Here is a 17,959-nt window from a genome sequence, read left to right on the forward strand (position 1 = left end):
GATTCAACAATCACTGAAGCCTCCTTCCCACATGTTCCTAAAGACATATGGTTTTCCCTTGCTCATGCGTATGCTCCTCAATCTATCTCCACGGAATACACCCTCAAGGCACAATTACTCAAAATAGAGATGCAACCTGAGGAATCTATCTCTACATATCTTTCCAGAGCAAAAGAATATGAATATGCTGAAGCTCTCGCAAACATTGGAGAACCAATCAAAGAGAAGGATCTTGTTATATTTGTTGTTTCCGGTCTTCGTGATGAATACAATGGTCTGAAGTCTAACCTTATCGCTTAAGAACATCCCATTGCCTTTGCGAGAGCTTCAAGCCATTACTGCTACAAGCAATCGACTTTCCTCCACCACATCTGCCCCTCAATCTGATACAATCCAAGCCATACAACACCTGTTGTCTCAACTTTGGCTTACAACTACAACCGGCCAACCAACCCACTCAAGCATTTTACTCACCTCGCTCCCAAAATTTCCACGGACGTGGTCGCGGTCTTGGATGAGGCTCAAACAATCAGCAAACCAGGGGAAACAAAAACCAATAGTTCAACTGGGCAACAAATCAGAATACTGTTTACAGAACCTGCAATAGATGTTGCATTGGTCATGTAACCTCTCAATACCCTAACCGTGATTCTGCTACCATAAAGAGACCACCTCAACGACCATCTACCAATTTCGCAGACTTCATATCCCAACAAATGCATACATGGGTTCCTGACACGGGTCAAACAACCATGTCACACAAGACACATCAACCTTCGAACACCATGAAGCTTACTATGGTGATGATTTTCTCCACGTTGAAATGGTAAGGGCTTACCTATCCTTCATGTTGGTTCCACTAGTTTTCATTCACCCTCTAAAACCTTTTCTCTCACAAATATTCTTCATGTTTCAGAAATAAAAAAAATTCTTATTTCAGTTCAACGATTTTGTCAAGATAATCATGTTTTCTTTGAATTTCACTCTTCCTTTTTTGTTGTCAAGGACAAGCTTACACGCACAACCCTCCTCACGGGTCCAGGTGACAATGGACTCTATTCCATGTGACTCCTGTAATTTTGCCGTCTTTCGAAAGTCGCTTATACAATTGTTTGTGCTTCTCCGAACATTTGGCACCAAAAACTTGGACATCCGCACTCCCAACTTTTAAATACTATGCTATCTAGATTTAGTCTTCCAGTTTGCAATAAAAATTCTGTTTCTTTTTGTAACTCATGTCATATTGGCAAGTCGTCCAAACTATACTTGTCTTCCTCAAATTTTAAGAATAATCACTTTTTGGATTTACTTGTTTGTGATGTATGGGCCCCCGCTCCTATCTATTATGTTGATGATCATCATTATTTTTTATTATGTGTTGATGATTACTCTAGATATATGTGGCTCTTTCCGTTAAAACACAATCCAGATGTGTTAGGTGTCTTTAAACAGTTTATTATCATGATCAAACGTCAGTTTAATACCAAAATTAAATCTGTCCAAACCGATTGGGGTGGGGAATTCCAAAATCTATCACAATTTATCACTTCTTTTGGGATTCTTCATCAACTCTCATGCCCTCATACAAGTGAATAGAATGGTCTTGTTGAATGCTGTCACCGACATGTTGTTGAAATTGGCCTCACTCTCCTTTCCCAATGTTGTGTTCCACGAAAGTATTGGCACTTTGCTTATGACACCATTGTTTATCTCATTAACCATATGCCCTCACGGAACCTTACCAACAAATCACCATTCGAATATCTCTTTACACGAAAACCTGACAACTCATTTTTACGGGCCTTTGGCGCACAATGCTTTTGAAACATCCCAAAAATACAAGTCAAAAATTTCGTTTGAAAACATTACTAAAACCATAATATCTAAATATCATATAAGCCAAAACTTTTGTTTGAAAACATTACTAAAACCATAATATCTAAATAGCATATAATAAAACCATAAGTCATGTCTCAAAATATCATAAAATATGTCTCATATCACAACTGATGTCAAATCATGTCAAAAATATCAGAGTCTAACTCTCAGGCTAAAACTGTGGTGGGTTCCATGCCATCATCTCTAGCCCTTCCCCTTGCTAGCTGAAGTACCTGAAACTGTAAGCACGAAGCTTAGTGAGCTCCCCCAAACTACCACATACCATACAATAACATATAAAGCACATACTGGGCCTTGCCCACTGCATTGGACCGAAGTCTGGAACTAACTAGGGCCTCGCCCTCTGCATCGGACCGAAGTCCGGAACTGACTGGGGCCTTGCCCCCTGCATCGGACCGAAGTCCGGAACTGACTGGGGCCTTACCCTCTGCATCGGACCGAAGTCCAGAACTAACTAGGGCCTTCCCCACTGCATCAGACCGAAGTCCAGAACTGATTGAAGATAGCATAACATAATAATGGCATATAACAATAACACATATTGCATACTGCATTGCACCGAAGTCCAAAACACATAACACATAGACATGCCTGAATCACAAAGACATCAAGCATACTGAACTACTTCTCGGGACCACCCCGGCATCGAACTGCAATCCGAAAACTACTGCTATCTAAGCGGGCCGACATTGTGGTCGTAGACCCATTCCTACCGGAAGAAAACTCACCTCGTAAGGCTGACTGCTGGAAAGTTTAGCGGAAAATGTCTGACTGCTGCTCCGGTAACTCCCCGACTACAATTCCCATAAAGACACTTAGTCAAACACTGATACTAATCTTAGGGTAAAGTGACTATTTTACCCCTGGCCAAAGTCCTTATACTGGTCAAAGTCAACTCCCAGTTGACCTGACTCGCCAAGTTGGGCCGCCAACTCGCCGAGTCCCTATCCTTTCTTTTATTCCCCAACCCGACTCTACTCGTCGAGTTTAGCAAAGAATCGACGAGTTCTCCTTCCATAATACATCGAGTCAACCTTCATCTGACTCACCGAGTTGTATGAACAACTCGTCGAGTTCTTCTTCCTCATATGAACACGTACAGTCTACGACTCGTCGAGTTGTATGAACAACTCGTCGAGTCTGATCTTGTGGGTAAGAAGATTGCCTTGGACTCGCCGAGTGTGTTCTTTCACTCGTCGAGTCCCATGATTTCCAGATTATGGCTATGTCTTAATACGTCGAAACACTCCTTGGGACCTTTCTAAACCTCTACTAACACTCAACTGGGCTCCTTTGAACCACAATAGATTGGGGACTCAAGCCCCGGACTCACCGAGTTGCAAGAATAACTTGTCGAGTCGGCCATTGTCCAAGTCTAAAACTCGATTTTTGTTGTACAACTCTCGCCCAAAAGGTAGATCTGGGCTTATAGTCGATCTAACACGTAAAGTTATGAACTTTATGTGCATGCATGGAAGTATAAGCTTTAAGGACCCAAAAACAGGTCCAAAGAGGTGCATGGGCTAATATGGTCATAAGGCTTGCATCTTTATGCCATGAACTCGGTTCTAGAGTCTAGATCTGAAGGTGAATCGACCTGGGACGTCCAAGTCTTAAGGATCAAGCTTATTGACCCCAAAACTCCAAAAAGGGGCAAAGGAGAAAATCTATAAAACCACAAGTCAAGTTTTGAGCTTGATTACCTGAAAGTGAAAGGAAATTGATGTTGTTTCTAGATCTAGTCCTTCTCCCTTGGTCCTTCTTCCTTCCAACTCTTTTACTAGATACACAAATGCACCAAAAACCCTCCAAGTCACTAAGAAAGCTCAAGTTTGCTAAAAGGGATATAGGGTTTCGAAAGTAATGCTCTAGAGGTGATGGAGGCTGGACCTGGAGCTCATAATGTTGTTTAAATAGGGTGCAAACCCTTTAATTAGGGTTTCATCCAGATTGTCCTACTCGTCGGGTCCAAGAGCGGACTCGGCGAGTAGATTACTTAAACTCGCGTCCTAACCTAGCATCTATTGGACGAGTCAGGGCTGCCACTCGTTGAGTCAATAATACAAATGACATAAACAAAGATCAAATACGTAATAGAAACGGGGCGTTACAGTTTTCCTAACATTCGACCTTACAACAAGCACAAGATGGATTTTCAGTCCATATCATGTGTTTTCCTCGGATAGTCCCTCACATCATGGTTATCGGTGTCTAGATACCACCACCAAATGGATTTACATTGCCCGACATGTTCGTTTCAACGAACAACACTTTCCCTTTCAGTCCAATGCATGTGGTCATCAACCTCTTAAACCATCACCACCAGATCCATACGTATCTAGCTACCTAATTGATCAAGCACCCATCGATACACCATCAACAACCGTACCACTTCGTACCTATGTTCGCCAACGACGGAAAACCACCATCCCAACTACCACCCGGTTTTGTCACAGAACCCATCACCGAACCTGCTGCTCCCACTACCGAACCATTCATCGTTGAACCAGCCACTGCCGAACCGGTCACCATTGAACTGGTCACTATTTAATCAACCACAACAGCTACGTCAAATCGGGCTCGTCCAGCGAATTTGCGACCTAATCTAAAACCACGGGTTCTTTATGATCCGACAGCGTATCACACTTCCGCACCTGACGAAATTGAGCCTTTGTTGTTTTCAATTGCAAATCAATCTCCTCAATGGCAGACAACCATTGCTGAAGAATATGGCGCGCTTATGCGAAATGGCACTTGGTCCTTAATCCTTCAGGTTAAGTATGTCACTATTGTGATTGTGGGTCTAAAAAATTAAGAGAGGTCAGTCAGGTGCTATCAAGCGTTACAAAGCCAGACTTATTGCCAAAGATTTTCATCAACAACTTGATATTGATTACCATGAACCGTTTAGCCTAGTCATCAAATTTACAACTGTTAGAGTTGTTCTTTCTCTTACTGTCTCACAACTTTGGCCCCTTCGTCAGTTGGATGTTCAAAATGTCTTTCTTCATGGTAATTTAATAGAGACCGTTTATCTTCGACAACCACTAGATTTTACGGATCCACAACATCCAAACAATGTATGTCATCTTCACAAATCCCTCTACGGGCTCAAACAAGCACCATGGGCCTGGTTTCATCGTCTCTCACGAGCATTAGTCTCACTTGGTTTTCGAGGATCCAAAACTGATCCCTCCTTGTTCATATACTCCTCTGGCAGCACCCTTCTTTACATGCTTGTGTATGTCGACGATATCATCCTTACGGTTAATAACCTACTGCTATTGACAACATTGTCAATCAATTAAGCAAAACATTTGCAGTTCAGGACATGGGTCCTCTCTCCTATTTTCTTGGGATTGAGATTACCAAACGAGGATCTGATCTTATTCTATCCCAAAGAAAGTACATCTTGGAAATCCTTCAAAAAGCTAGCTTCTCCTATGCTAAACCCGTTGACACCCCTATTATCACAACTGCCAGTTTAGCTATTGGGGATAGTCCGTTGTTTAAGAACCCTACTATATGATATCGCCAGGTCGTTGGTGCTCTACAGTATGCCACTTTATCTAGTTCGGACATCAGTTACACTATCAACAAAGTCTGTTAATTCATGCATTCTCCAACAGAGAACCATTAGTCGGCAGTCAAGCGCATCCTTCGTTACTTACAAGGCACTAAATCGCGGCCTTTGCTTTCAGTGCAACCCTGATTCCACACTGCACGCATACACTGAAGCTCACTCCCCTTTTATGCATGCGTACTAAGATGTAGACCGGGCTGGTTGTCTAGATGATCGCCGATCCACCACTGGATTTGCTATATATCTTGGTCCTGATCTTGTCTCGTGGTCAGCCAAAAAGCAGAAGAATGTCTCTGCTCCTCCATAGAATCTGAATACAAAGCCTTAGCTGATACTGTCGTTGAAGTTACTTGGTTAGAATCTCTCCTGCATGAACTTCGTGCTCCCACTGCGACAACTCCAGTTTTGTGGTGCGATAATCTTGGAGCCACCTACCTATCCGCCAATCCAGTCTTCCACGCACGAACCAAACATGAGGAAGTTGATTTTCACTTCGTTCGAGAAAAGATTGCTAACAAGAAGCTATCCATTCAACATATCTCTACAGAAGATCAGATAGCGGATGTCTTCACTAAACCGCTACTTACTCAACGGTTTGTGAGTTTTAGGTCCAAGCTACAAGTCGATACCTGACGTTAGATTGAGGGGGAATATTAGTCAAAGTATTTAGACTATATTAGATTTCTTGATAGTTAAAGGAGGTTAATTATAATTGTGTACTCTATTTATATTTCCCCTGTATCTTTTAGCCACAATCAATACAATACATGTTTTTTTACAAAAGTCAATTCTTTTGATGGAAACTATGGAGCAACAATTGGTCCCGTTGTAGTTGGTCGGAAAGTCAAGATTCCAGCAAAGAAGAAAGTTCATTTAGCTCTTTTTTTTTCTTTTTTTTTTGTGGGGGGGGGGGGGGGGGGGGGGGGGGTTATCTAACCGGTTTTAGCTAGTTCAACTAGTGTGGTTCAACCACGGTTCACGAAAAACTAGTGGTTTTTAACGGCCCGACTACCAAACGGTTTTTAGAGTCTATCGAACCGAAACCTGGTCGGTTCCCGGTTGGCCGGTCCGGTCAGATTTTCAAAACAGTGATATGTGCATCATTCAAGACTCCCCCTCAAGTTGGATTGAAGATGTCCTTCAGACCCAACTTGCTAACACACATGTCAAAACTTGGTTTTAATAAACCCTTTGTAAATATATTTGTAGTATGTTGAGAAGTTGGCACAAACGGTATACAAACTGCACCAGATTCAATCTTTTCTTTGATGAAATGTTGATCAATTTCAACATGCTTCATTCGATCATGTTGGACAGGATTATTAACAATGCTAATAGCAGCCTTATTATCACAATAAATTTTCATATGATCTGTGGCATCCGAATCTATTACCCATGGATCAGAAATAGTGGAGGATAGAAAAGCAAACAAAGCTTGATTACCTTGATGAACATACGGAGCAGGAGTGACAAAAATATTTGAAAATTGTGGAGATTTAAAGAGGTCAAAAAGATGTTGGATTTGTTCTTTTTGTAAATGAAGATTTAGATTGTACAGAGGTAGAATTATTGTTGTGTAGTGGTCCCAGACACAGTGTTTAGAGCCTTCCATCTTGGTTGCTTTTTCTTCCAGCTTGGCTGCCAATTAGAAGGCTTTTCATGAAGTATCCAATAGGTTTCCTTAGTGTACCAATGTTGTTTACAATGATCACACCAAGTTTTTTTTTCTTCCTGTCAGAGGCAACATCGATACCTTGGGTAGCTAAAGCCGAGACTTCAAGTTGTGCAGGTTGCGAAGTCATGACTCATTTCCGTCCTTGTCTTATTTCAGAGAATTCCTTATGGAGAGAAGGGAGAGGGAATCTGCCTGAAACACACCCTTTAACTTCATCAAAAACTACATTCACACCGGATAACAAAATAAAAAGTTGATCAGTTTCTTCTCTTTTCTTAAACCGTGCTAAATTTTTAGGATTTCGCCATTCTTCATTGTAACAGAGATCAACTTCTCGTGAAATGGCCAATATATTATTGTAATATGTGGTGATATCAGTTTCTCCATGCTTTGAGGATTAGATTCCTTAGGTTTTGTTTTTTCACCAGTAAGAAAGCCAAGTTTCCCTCTCCTATCTATGGCTAGTTTCAGTGATTGAGCCCATTCCAAAAAAATTCCTACCATTCAATTTGATTGTTATGATTTGGATGGAGGCATTTAGGTTCATATCAACTGGAAAAGTTTGAGGAAAGGTTGAGGTTTGGGTTGAAGAAGAGTTCGTTGTTGAAGTTTGGGTAGAAGAAGAGTTAGTTTTCTCATTGGCTCTACGATATAAATTTTGAAGAACAATTTTATTTCTTATTGTTATTGATAACCATGGAGAATACAACATAATTTATAGAGTTTACAAGCTAACTGACAACTATTTACAGTAGAATAAAACCATATCCCTATAAATCCTCTAGAATTATATCTAAATAAATAACTAAAATAGAATAGGAAATATTTAAACCAGGAAAGATCCTTATAATCTGTGCATCATTCAAGAATTGTAATTGATATTAACTATAAAATAATAATTTTTACACTATATTGATACTCAAATTGTAATTATTTAATTTGAACAATATATATGATAAAATTATGTTCAAATCAAAGTACATAATGACATCTACTTTCAGCTTATTCCTGAATAACATTAAATATAATTCTTCATTTATTGTTAATTTTAACTCTTGTTCTGATTAAGTGATTGTAAATTATAAAAGGCTAAAGTTTTTTTTTTTTTAAATCTCATATTGATTAACCAATTTATGTATTATAAAAACTTCAAAGGTCATGATTTTTTATTTGAAAAGTCAGGCGAGTTTCAAAGTAATTAGGTGCAAGAATTTTGCCTATTTTATAGTCAGGCGAGTTTCAAAGTAATTTGGTTGGGGATTTTAAACAACATAATACTAAGAAATTTTTTACTATCACAAAAAAGTAATCAAAATTCAAAATACATATATAGCCACTTAACTTCAAATAGAGCATTGGATTATAAGATCATCTTATCAGCAAAAACAAGTTCAATTATTTCTGAAAAGATTCATGCACTATCATAAACATTTCTTTCTTACGGTACCAAAAAGAAAGATTATAGGCTTGTCCTAGGGCCACATAGGTCCCCTTTTGACGAAAGAGAGATAATGAATGTCATATAGGACAGCATAGCATTCTCAAGCAAAGTAATTTAACAAAATGATTTAGTATGAACACATGCAAATGACAATAGCATGGAGATAAATCAGTTTGAAACACTTGAATAAGAAACCACATCAAAGTGTCTTTTATGGACCTAACATTTATGAAGCAGATAACAAGATACAGACAAAACACATGACAAACCTGACTACAAGACAGAAGTTCTCCACCGATTTCTACCAATCAAGTGTCTGCTGAAAGAGGATTCCACGCAGTGCCCTACAAGGTGCTTGCTTTCCTAAAAATTAGTATTATGCCAATATATAGGCCAATCCCTTCACTATATAAACCAGACTTCTCAAACACTCAAGAACATCATTAATTACCTTCTTCTACAATTACCTAAACTTACAATCATTCATACTCAAGGCTTAAAATGTCATACAAGTTAGGATTACTCTCTTCAATGATGTTGTTACTAGCAGCGGGTATCAATGCTGGTGGCATTGCTATCTACTGGGGTCAAAACGGGGGTGAGGGCACGTTGGCTGAAACGTGCTCGACAGGGAACTATGATTTCGTCAACCTTGCGTTTCTTCCAACTTTCGGAAACGGTCAAACCCCCATGATTAATCTTGCAGGTCACTGCGATCCATACAGCAATGGCTGCACCAATTTAAGCTCTGAAATCAAATCATGTCAAGCGAAAGGAATCAAAGTGATGCTGACTATTGGAGGAGCAGCTGGGAGCTACTACCTCACCTCTGCTGCAGATGCCAAACAAGTCGCCACTTACCTCTGGAATAACTTCTTAGGTGGGAAATCATCCACGCGTCCTCTTGGTGGAGCTGTTTTGGATGGAATCGACTTTGATATCGAAGGAGGAACCACCCAACACTGGGATGACCTTGCCAGGTATCTTTCTGGATACAGCAGTCAAGGCAAAAAGGTATATTTGACAGCAGCTCCTCAGTGTCCTTTCCCAGATGCATATATTGGAACTGCCCTTAAAACAGGTCTTTTTGACTATGTTTGGGTTCAGTTCTATAACAACCCTCCTTGTCAGTACTCGGGAGGTATGACCAGTTTTGAAGATTCTTGGAAACAGTGGACTTCTGAGATCCCAGCAACCAAGATTTTCTTGGGGCTGCCTGCATCACCTACGGCTGCAGGAAGCGGGTATATCTCTGTTGGTGACCTAACTTCCAAAGTGCTTCCAGCAATCAAAGTTTCTGCAAAATATGGAGGAGTTATGTTGTGGGATAAGTACCATGATGATCAAACCGGATATAGTTCTTCCATCAAAACCCATGTGTAGTACTCTGTAAAATCCATGGTTGTACAACTTCACTTGTATAATACCCTATTCAAATATAAAATTTTCTTATATATTTGTCTACTTCGGTTCACTTTCTTCACTTGTATGTATATATCAACTTAATTATAAGAAGTTCACACACACACACACACACACACACTGATAAGGAACAAATGGACGAGTCCAATATGGTGGAGCAGCCCAATAGGTCCAAACCTTTTCTAGTGTATCAAAGGAAAATCAGGCCACGTGGAAGGGAATAATTCTGTTAGTCATGGGAGTCTGTTAGAATAAATCTATATATGTCAGTAGGGTGGGGAGGTGTGGAGTCATCAGGAGATTTTAGATATTTTGTGTAATCAGCTTAATTGCTTGGGCCGGAAGACTCATTTTGAGCTTCTCTGATGAAATGAATTGAGTTTTCCTTTGATTCATTTTTTTCTCTTCTCCATTCTTATCACAGAGAGAGAGAGAGAGAGAGAGAGAGAGAGAGAGAGAGAGTTTTCCTACCTATCTATAACTTACTCTTCATAAGTACACAATCAGCACATATATGTGTTGTGCTAGTCAAGCACTTTTGGTGATTAATTGAGATGGATATTAGGTGCAAGCAACTCATCCATTCATGACATGATTTGCCTTAATTCTTGGCTCATTCTTTGCCACAAAGATACAAAAGGGAGACAGGATCACCTTGTCAACAAAAGAAAACTGTCCCTATCATATTGTTTTGTATCTGATCCATATTTGCTCTCATTTTATTGGCTGAGATTTTAGTGCTCATTTTTGTCTCTATATAATCCCAACTTTTGTTTTATTTCTAAATAAAGACTGTCTACAAAACCTTTTTATAAATAGAGACTAGTGCCTTTGTAACTATTGTATGACTATCTAGAGTCTAGACGGATGTCTGCGCTTTGCACAAATTAAAATTATATAGTTAAAGTTTGACAAATTTATGTTGTTGAAAAAGATTATGTCATTGACATTAATTATGAAATAATAATTTTTACACTATGTTGATATGTAAAATTGTAATTATTTAACTCGAACGATATGATAAAGGGAAGTGATTCGTACACAACAGTTTTTTGCCATACACAACAATTCATGTATTATATAGTTGTACAATACAACATTTTAAAGCACCAATTGTTGTGTATGGAGAAAAATTGTTGTGTACGGATCAGCCCATTATGATAAAATAAGCATCTATCCGAATCAAATCACTTAATAGCATCTACTCACAGCTTAATTGATATTGATAACCATGAAGAATACAACAAAGTTTATAGAGTTTAGAAGCTAATTGACAACTTTAAGCAGGATAAAATCATATACCCATAAATTCAATAGAATTGTATCTAAATAAATAACTAAAATAGAATACAAAATATTTAAACCGGGAAAGAACCTTATAATCCGTGCCAAGGTTTTGAAAACCGAACCGGCCATCCAACTCGATGGTGCAACTGGTCCGACTGAACTGGTCTAAAAAACCGGAATGTCTTAATCGAATTATTATTAATTTTAATTATATAAAAGACAAAATTGCAAAAATGGTCCCTGTGGTATGCAATTTTTTGGGGTTTTAGTCCAAACAGTGACTTTTTTGGTTTCGTAGTCCTTTTGGACTATTTTCATTGTAGAATTGGTCCCTGATAATCTTGAAAAGACTATATTGCCCTTTTAATTTTTTTTCCATTTACTTAAATATTTTTTTTCTTTTATTTAATTATAAATGTTAAATCAAATCAAGAATGGGACCCACCTCTCTCTCTCTCTCTCTCTCTCTCTCTCTCTCTCTCTCGTTTTTCCCCTTCTTCCTGACGAACACCGGCTCTTTCTTTGTGTTCTACACTTCTACTGCTGAAGACGAGAAAGGAAATCACGAGGACTCCCCAGAGATCAGCTATACCTCTCTACCTCTACTCATTGATCCATCTTTTGAAATGGTTGCTTCTGCTCATCTTCTTCCCCTTGGTCAGTCAAGGAATCGAAGACCCATTTTCTTCTTCTTTCGATTGAGTAAACACCACCGAGATCGGCTACAGCCCCCGTCTAACCCTTCACCCCCGCATATCACTTCCGAGGAAGAAGAAGCAATGGATTAGGAACTGCGCGAGCAGCCTTTCCGCATCGCTCATCTCCTTCCTCAAACCAATCAATCATTGAAAAGGGTTGCTTGTCTGCTATCGATTTCGTGCCTCTTTTTCTTCCGATTAGCCATCGCTAAATCCCCACCAAAAACGAAATCCACATTCTTCATCTTCTCTATCTCTCGTTCATCTGAAAGGTATCGACTTCAATGATTCTTCCTTAGATGATCTAATCCGGTGGTTGATGTTTATGTAGGGATTCAGAAAAGTGGATCCGGATTGATGGGAGTTTGCGAATGAGTGGTTTGTGATCGATGTTTATGAGGCAAATGAATAGTAGTATGGGGGAAATATCCAGGGAATATGCGAAGAGATGATGAAGAGGAAGAAGAAGATATGGAGATTGTGGGGTTAAAATAGGAGCAGAAGGCACTAGAAGATGAGCTTTTCTCTCTTGGATTTGAGTTCAATACGACAGCGAATGCAGGTCTTTGTGACCTACATCGAACAGAGCAAGAAGTTTTCTCATTTGTTATCCAAGTTTGTGGGTAAAGGTGGAAGTCGATCTGAGTCCATCTACCGACAAGAGGAAGATGATGAATGTCGATGATCTGGAGTGTGTGTTTGCTTGAGAGAGAGAGAGAGAGAGGTGGGTCCTCCATTATTTTTTAATTGTTAAAATAAATAAATAAATATTTAATTTAAAAAAAATGAAAGAAAAATGAAAAATAAATACCCCAAGGGTATTATAGTTATTTCAATTTCCGGAGGGACTATTTTCACATACAAACTACCTCAAAAGGACCATCAATCCAAAAAAGTCACTGTTTGGACTAGAACCCCAAAAAAATACATACCACAGGGACCATTTTTGCAATTTTGTCTATATAAAATACAAAAAAAAAATGAATTTATGTTAGTAAAAGATAAGACAAAACTGCAAATTTGGTCCTTGTGGTCTGTAAAAAACTTTGGATGGGGTCCAAAATCTTTTCGACTTGCATGGATGGTCCAAAATCAGAAACTTTCTGTGATTTTAGTCCTAAAAAGGTTAAAATGACTATTATGCCTTTATTATTTATGTTTTATATTTTTATAATTTGTTTTAGTATTTAAATAATCATAAAAAAAATTATCACCTTCTTTAATAATTATGAAAAAATAAAAGATAAAATCAACTACTCTCTCTCTCTCTCTCTCTCTCTCTAAGTTCATCTTCTTCTTCTATCTGCATCTTCTTCTTCCTCTATTTGTAAATCCGATGACCTCCTTATTAGAGATGCATCTCTAAGTAGAACAGGTTCAACGACTTTCTTATCACCGTCCACCCTAGCAATTCCAACATCTAATTTGGGGGTTTTATGCACAATCAAGAACAAACATGGCTACAGGTATGTCTATTGGAGAATACGAGATTTTACAGAATTTAGATTGATTAAATGGAGCAAGAAGAAGCAGTGATGCTATTGGTTCTAATTTGGGGTATCGAAAACGGTGTTGGTTGATTTCTTGCTAACCTCTATTCATCCACACCGATGTTCAGACATGAATCCCCTCCATATGAGTTTTGTTGATGCTAGTATTCTTATCAGTGAAGATGGGTGAGTCTTGATTTTAGCCCTATTACAAAACAATATGATACCCTTCGTAAGGAATCACCAAGAGGGTTAGTGGAATACCAATTCTGGAAGAGAGTTAAGTTGACTTTCTCGTTGTCCCTCTCTTTCTCTCTCTCATACAAAACCTACAACTCAAGAAAAAAATCCAGAACAAAAAATTTGTATGTGTGTGTGCTTGGTTAGAAACCAAGATTTTCAATATCCATAGATACACACACACAAACACTCTACAATCAATTTGCAGGTTTGAATCTTAACTTTACAAGCCCTATATTTGCAATATCCATGGAAGTCAAGCCTTGAATTTACAAGACCCATGTTGAATTGATTCAAATCAATTGATAAGGCTTCCATGTCTCTCCTATCTTCTTCTTGACCAAGACACCCATCTGGATTAATCAGATGAAAAAAATTCAGAATATGGTATATCCATACTGCATTCATAGATTGAATCGATTTGAACATGAGATGAATAGGTTTATCTGGGTTCAAAATCGCCGCCACATTCAAATCGGAAAATGGAATAACACAGACACCCACAATCGTGGATTGAATCAATTTTAGGGAGTTATGGCATTCGAGGGCTAATAGGGATAAACTGCGATCCAAATGTGGCTACAGTGATGGCCGACAATGGTGTCGATGACCTTGGGTTTAGAGGATCATGGTGGTGTCATTGGGTTTAGGGAGGAGTATATGAAGGGAGAAGAAGAGTGAGTTGTGGTCCTCTTGGTCATTAGAGAGAGAGAGAGAGACAAAGAAAAAGAAAGAAAGAAGTGGGCCATTCTTTTCTTTTCTATTTTTAATTGATAAAAGATTAAAATAAAAATACAAAAAATACAAAAAGAGAAATTGGAAGGGTAAAATCGTCCTTTCAAGTTTCCCTAGGACCAAAAACACAGAAATTTCTTAATTTTAGGATTAAAACCACGGAAAGTATTCGATTTTGGACCTTCCATGCAAGTCGGAAACTTTTTGGACCCTATCCAAAGTTTTTTACAAACCACAAGGACCAAATATGCAGTTTTGTCAAAAGATAACAAATCTGTGATAAATAAGAACAATGAGTAAAGTTGGGGGGCCATTTATGTATATATGGTCATATATAATGAAAACCATGTTTAGAGTTTATTAAAAAAAATCAATATCACTCTCTCCTCACCACATGTCTATTTTATTTCTCTGCAACTTTTCTTCTTCTTCGTGTCCTACATATACATCTTTCTTCTTCATACTCATAAGGAGATAGATAGAAATAACTAAAGAAGGTGATTCTGGTGCAAGAGATGGTGATGTTTGATATGTTTCTTTTTATTAGTCAAAGTATTTAGACTATATTATATTCCTTGATAGTTAAAGGAGGTTAACTGTAATTGTGTACTCTATTTATATTTCCCCTGTATCTTTTAGACACAATCAATATAATACATGTTTTTCACTAAAGTCAATTTGGTATCAGAGCCAGCCGGCCCTACCCTCTGCCAAATACCATCTTCTTCCCTTCTTCTCGCTTCTCGTGTCTTTCTCATCAACTTACCATGGCAATTCAATCCTTTACATCAGCAGAAAAACACTCCCACAACTCACACATATTTGCCTTCACCTTTTCACCAACAAATTACGGTTTCTGAAAAACAATGATCCAGCCGTTTCTTATCACAAACAACCTTTTCCAATATGTTAATGGCTTTCTCATGTGTCCATCCCAAACCCTACCTGGCGCGTCCACTGATGCACAACCCAAAACTCAACCGAATCCATACTATGCTACCTGGATCTTGAACGATGCACACGTTCGAATGCTGATTATCTCAACAATCACTGAAGCCTCATTCCCACATATTTAAGGTGACACTTGTAGAGACATATGGCTTCCCGTTGCTCGTGCGTATGCTCCTCAATCTATCTCCAGGGAATACACCCTCAAGGCACAATTACTCAAAATAGAGATGCAACCTGAAGAATCTATCTCTACATATCTTTCCAGAGCAAAAGAATATGAATATGTTGAAGCTCTTGCAAACATCGGAGAACCAATCAAAGAGAAGGATTTTTTTTATGTTTGTTGTTTCCGGTCTTCGTGATGAATACAAATGCCTGAAGTCTAACCTAATCGCTTGAGAACATCCCATCGCCTGCGTTGAGCTTCAAGGTCTCTTATCCGATCATGACTATATGATTAGGAATTCTACTCCTGGCATCTCTCCTGTTCAAGCCTTTACTGCTACAACCAATCGACTTTCCTCCACTACATCTGCCCCTCAATCTGATACAATCCAAGCCATACAACACTTGGTGTTTCAACTTTGGCTTACAACTACAACCGGCCAACCAACCCACTCAAGCATTTTACTCATCTCGCTCCCAAAATTTCCACGGACGTGGTCGCGGTCGTTGACGAGGCTCAAACAATCAGCAAACCGGGGGAAACAAAAAACCAACAGTTCAACTAGGCAACAAATCAGAATACTATTTACAGAACCTGCAATAGATGTGGCATTGGTCATGTACCCTCTCAATGCCCTAACTGTGATCGTGCTACCATAAAGAGGCCACCTCAGCGACCATCTGCCAATTTTGCAGACTTCATATCCCAACAAATGCATACATGGGTTCCTGACACTGGGTCAAACAACGATGTCACACAAGACACATCAACCTTCGAACACCATGAACCTTACTATGATGATGATTTTCTCCATGTTGGCAATGTTAAGGGCTTACCTATCCTTCATGTTGGTTCCACTTGTTTTCATTCACCCTCTAAAACCTTTTCTCTCACAAATATTCTTCATGTTCCAGAAATAAAAAAATTCTTATTTCAGTTCAACGTTTTTGTCAAGGTAATCATGTTTTCTTTGAATTTCACTTTTCTTTTTTTTTTTCTGTCAAGGATAAGCTTACACGCACAACCCTTCTCACAGGTCCAGGTGACAGGTGACAACGGACCCTATTCCATGCAACTCCTGTAATTTTGCTGTCTTTCGAAAGTCGCTTTTACAATTATTCGTGCTTCTCCGAACATTTGGCACCAAAGACTTGGACATCCGCACTCCCAACATTTAAATAATATGCTATCTAGATTTAGTCTTCGAGTTTGCAATAAAATTTTTGTTTCTTTTTGTAATTCATGTCATATTGGCAAGTCGTCCAAACTACACTTGTCTTCCTCAAATTTTAAGAATAATCACTTTTTGGATTTACTTGTTTGTGATGTATGGGCCCCGCTCCTATCCATTATGTTGATGCTCATCATTATTTTTTATTATGTGTTGATGATTACTCTAGATATATGGGGCTCTTTCCGTTAGAACACAAGTCGGATGTGTTAGTTGTCTTTAAACAATTAATTATCATGATCGAACGTCAATTTAATACCAAAATTAAATCTGTCCAAACCAATTGGGGTGGGGAATTCCGAAATCTATCACAATTTATCACTTCTTTTGGGATTCTTCATCAACTCTCATGCCCTCATACAAGTGAATAGAATGGTCTTGTTGAACGCCGTCACCGACATGTTGTTGAAACCGGCCTCACTCTCTTTTCCCAATCTTGTGTTCCGCTAAAGTATTGGCACTTTGTTTATGACACCGCTGTTTATCTCATTAACCGTATGCCCTCATGGAACCTTACCAACAAATCACCTTTCGAACATCTCTTTACACGAAAACCTGACTACTCATTTTTACGGGCCTTTGGCACATAGTGCTTTCCTCACATTCGACCTTACAACAAGCACAAGATTGATTTTTAGTCTATATCATGTGTTTACCTCAGATAGTCCCTCACATCATGGCATCAATGTCTAGATGCCACCACTAGACGGATTTACATTGCCCGATATGTTTGTTAGGGTGCAAAGTCATGCTTAGATGTAATGTTTTAGGCTTTCCTCTTTGTATGTGTAAATGGGTTGAGTCTTTCCTATAAATAGGAAGTGAGTGACTCCCATTATGTAAGAGTCCATTTGGAGTGTTAGACTAGAGAGAGAAATTGTATACAAACCCATTTGTATAATCTTTCTAGATCTAATAAGAGCTTACAAAGATTTATTTACTCCTTGTGTTCTTGAATTTGTATGATGAATCACTAGATCTTTCTAATTCCGCACATGCCATCATAATCAACACCACTACATTTGGTATCAGAGCGGGTGTTCTTGATTTTCATCAAGAATTGATCCTTGATGGCTATTTTGATTTGGTGATTCTTATTGTTCATTGATCTTCGTGTTTTAGAGAGTTCTTGGATTCTAGA

At 38.7% G+C, this 17,959-nt stretch overlaps 1 protein-coding gene across 1 annotated transcript; it reads left to right on the forward strand.

Moving 5' to 3' along the window:
* Positions 1 to 9,064: 9,064 nt before the first annotated feature.
* On the forward strand, positions 9,065 to 10,021 carry LOC145068317 (hevamine-A-like). The gene has a single exon (XM_079015268.1). It carries the CDS (start codon positions 9,100 to 9,102, stop codon positions 9,979 to 9,981), a length of 882 nt encoding a protein of 293 aa, XP_078871394.1. The 5' UTR covers positions 9,065 to 9,099; the 3' UTR covers positions 9,982 to 10,021.
* Positions 10,022 to 17,959: the final 7,938 nt, after the last annotated feature.

The sequence above is a fragment of the Lactuca serriola genome, chromosome 8 (assembly GCF_051521515.1).
Source record: "Lactuca serriola cultivar US96UC23 chromosome 8, Lser_US96UC23_V15, whole genome shotgun sequence".
NCBI classification, from domain to species: domain Eukaryota; kingdom Viridiplantae; phylum Streptophyta; class Magnoliopsida; order Asterales; family Asteraceae; genus Lactuca; species Lactuca serriola.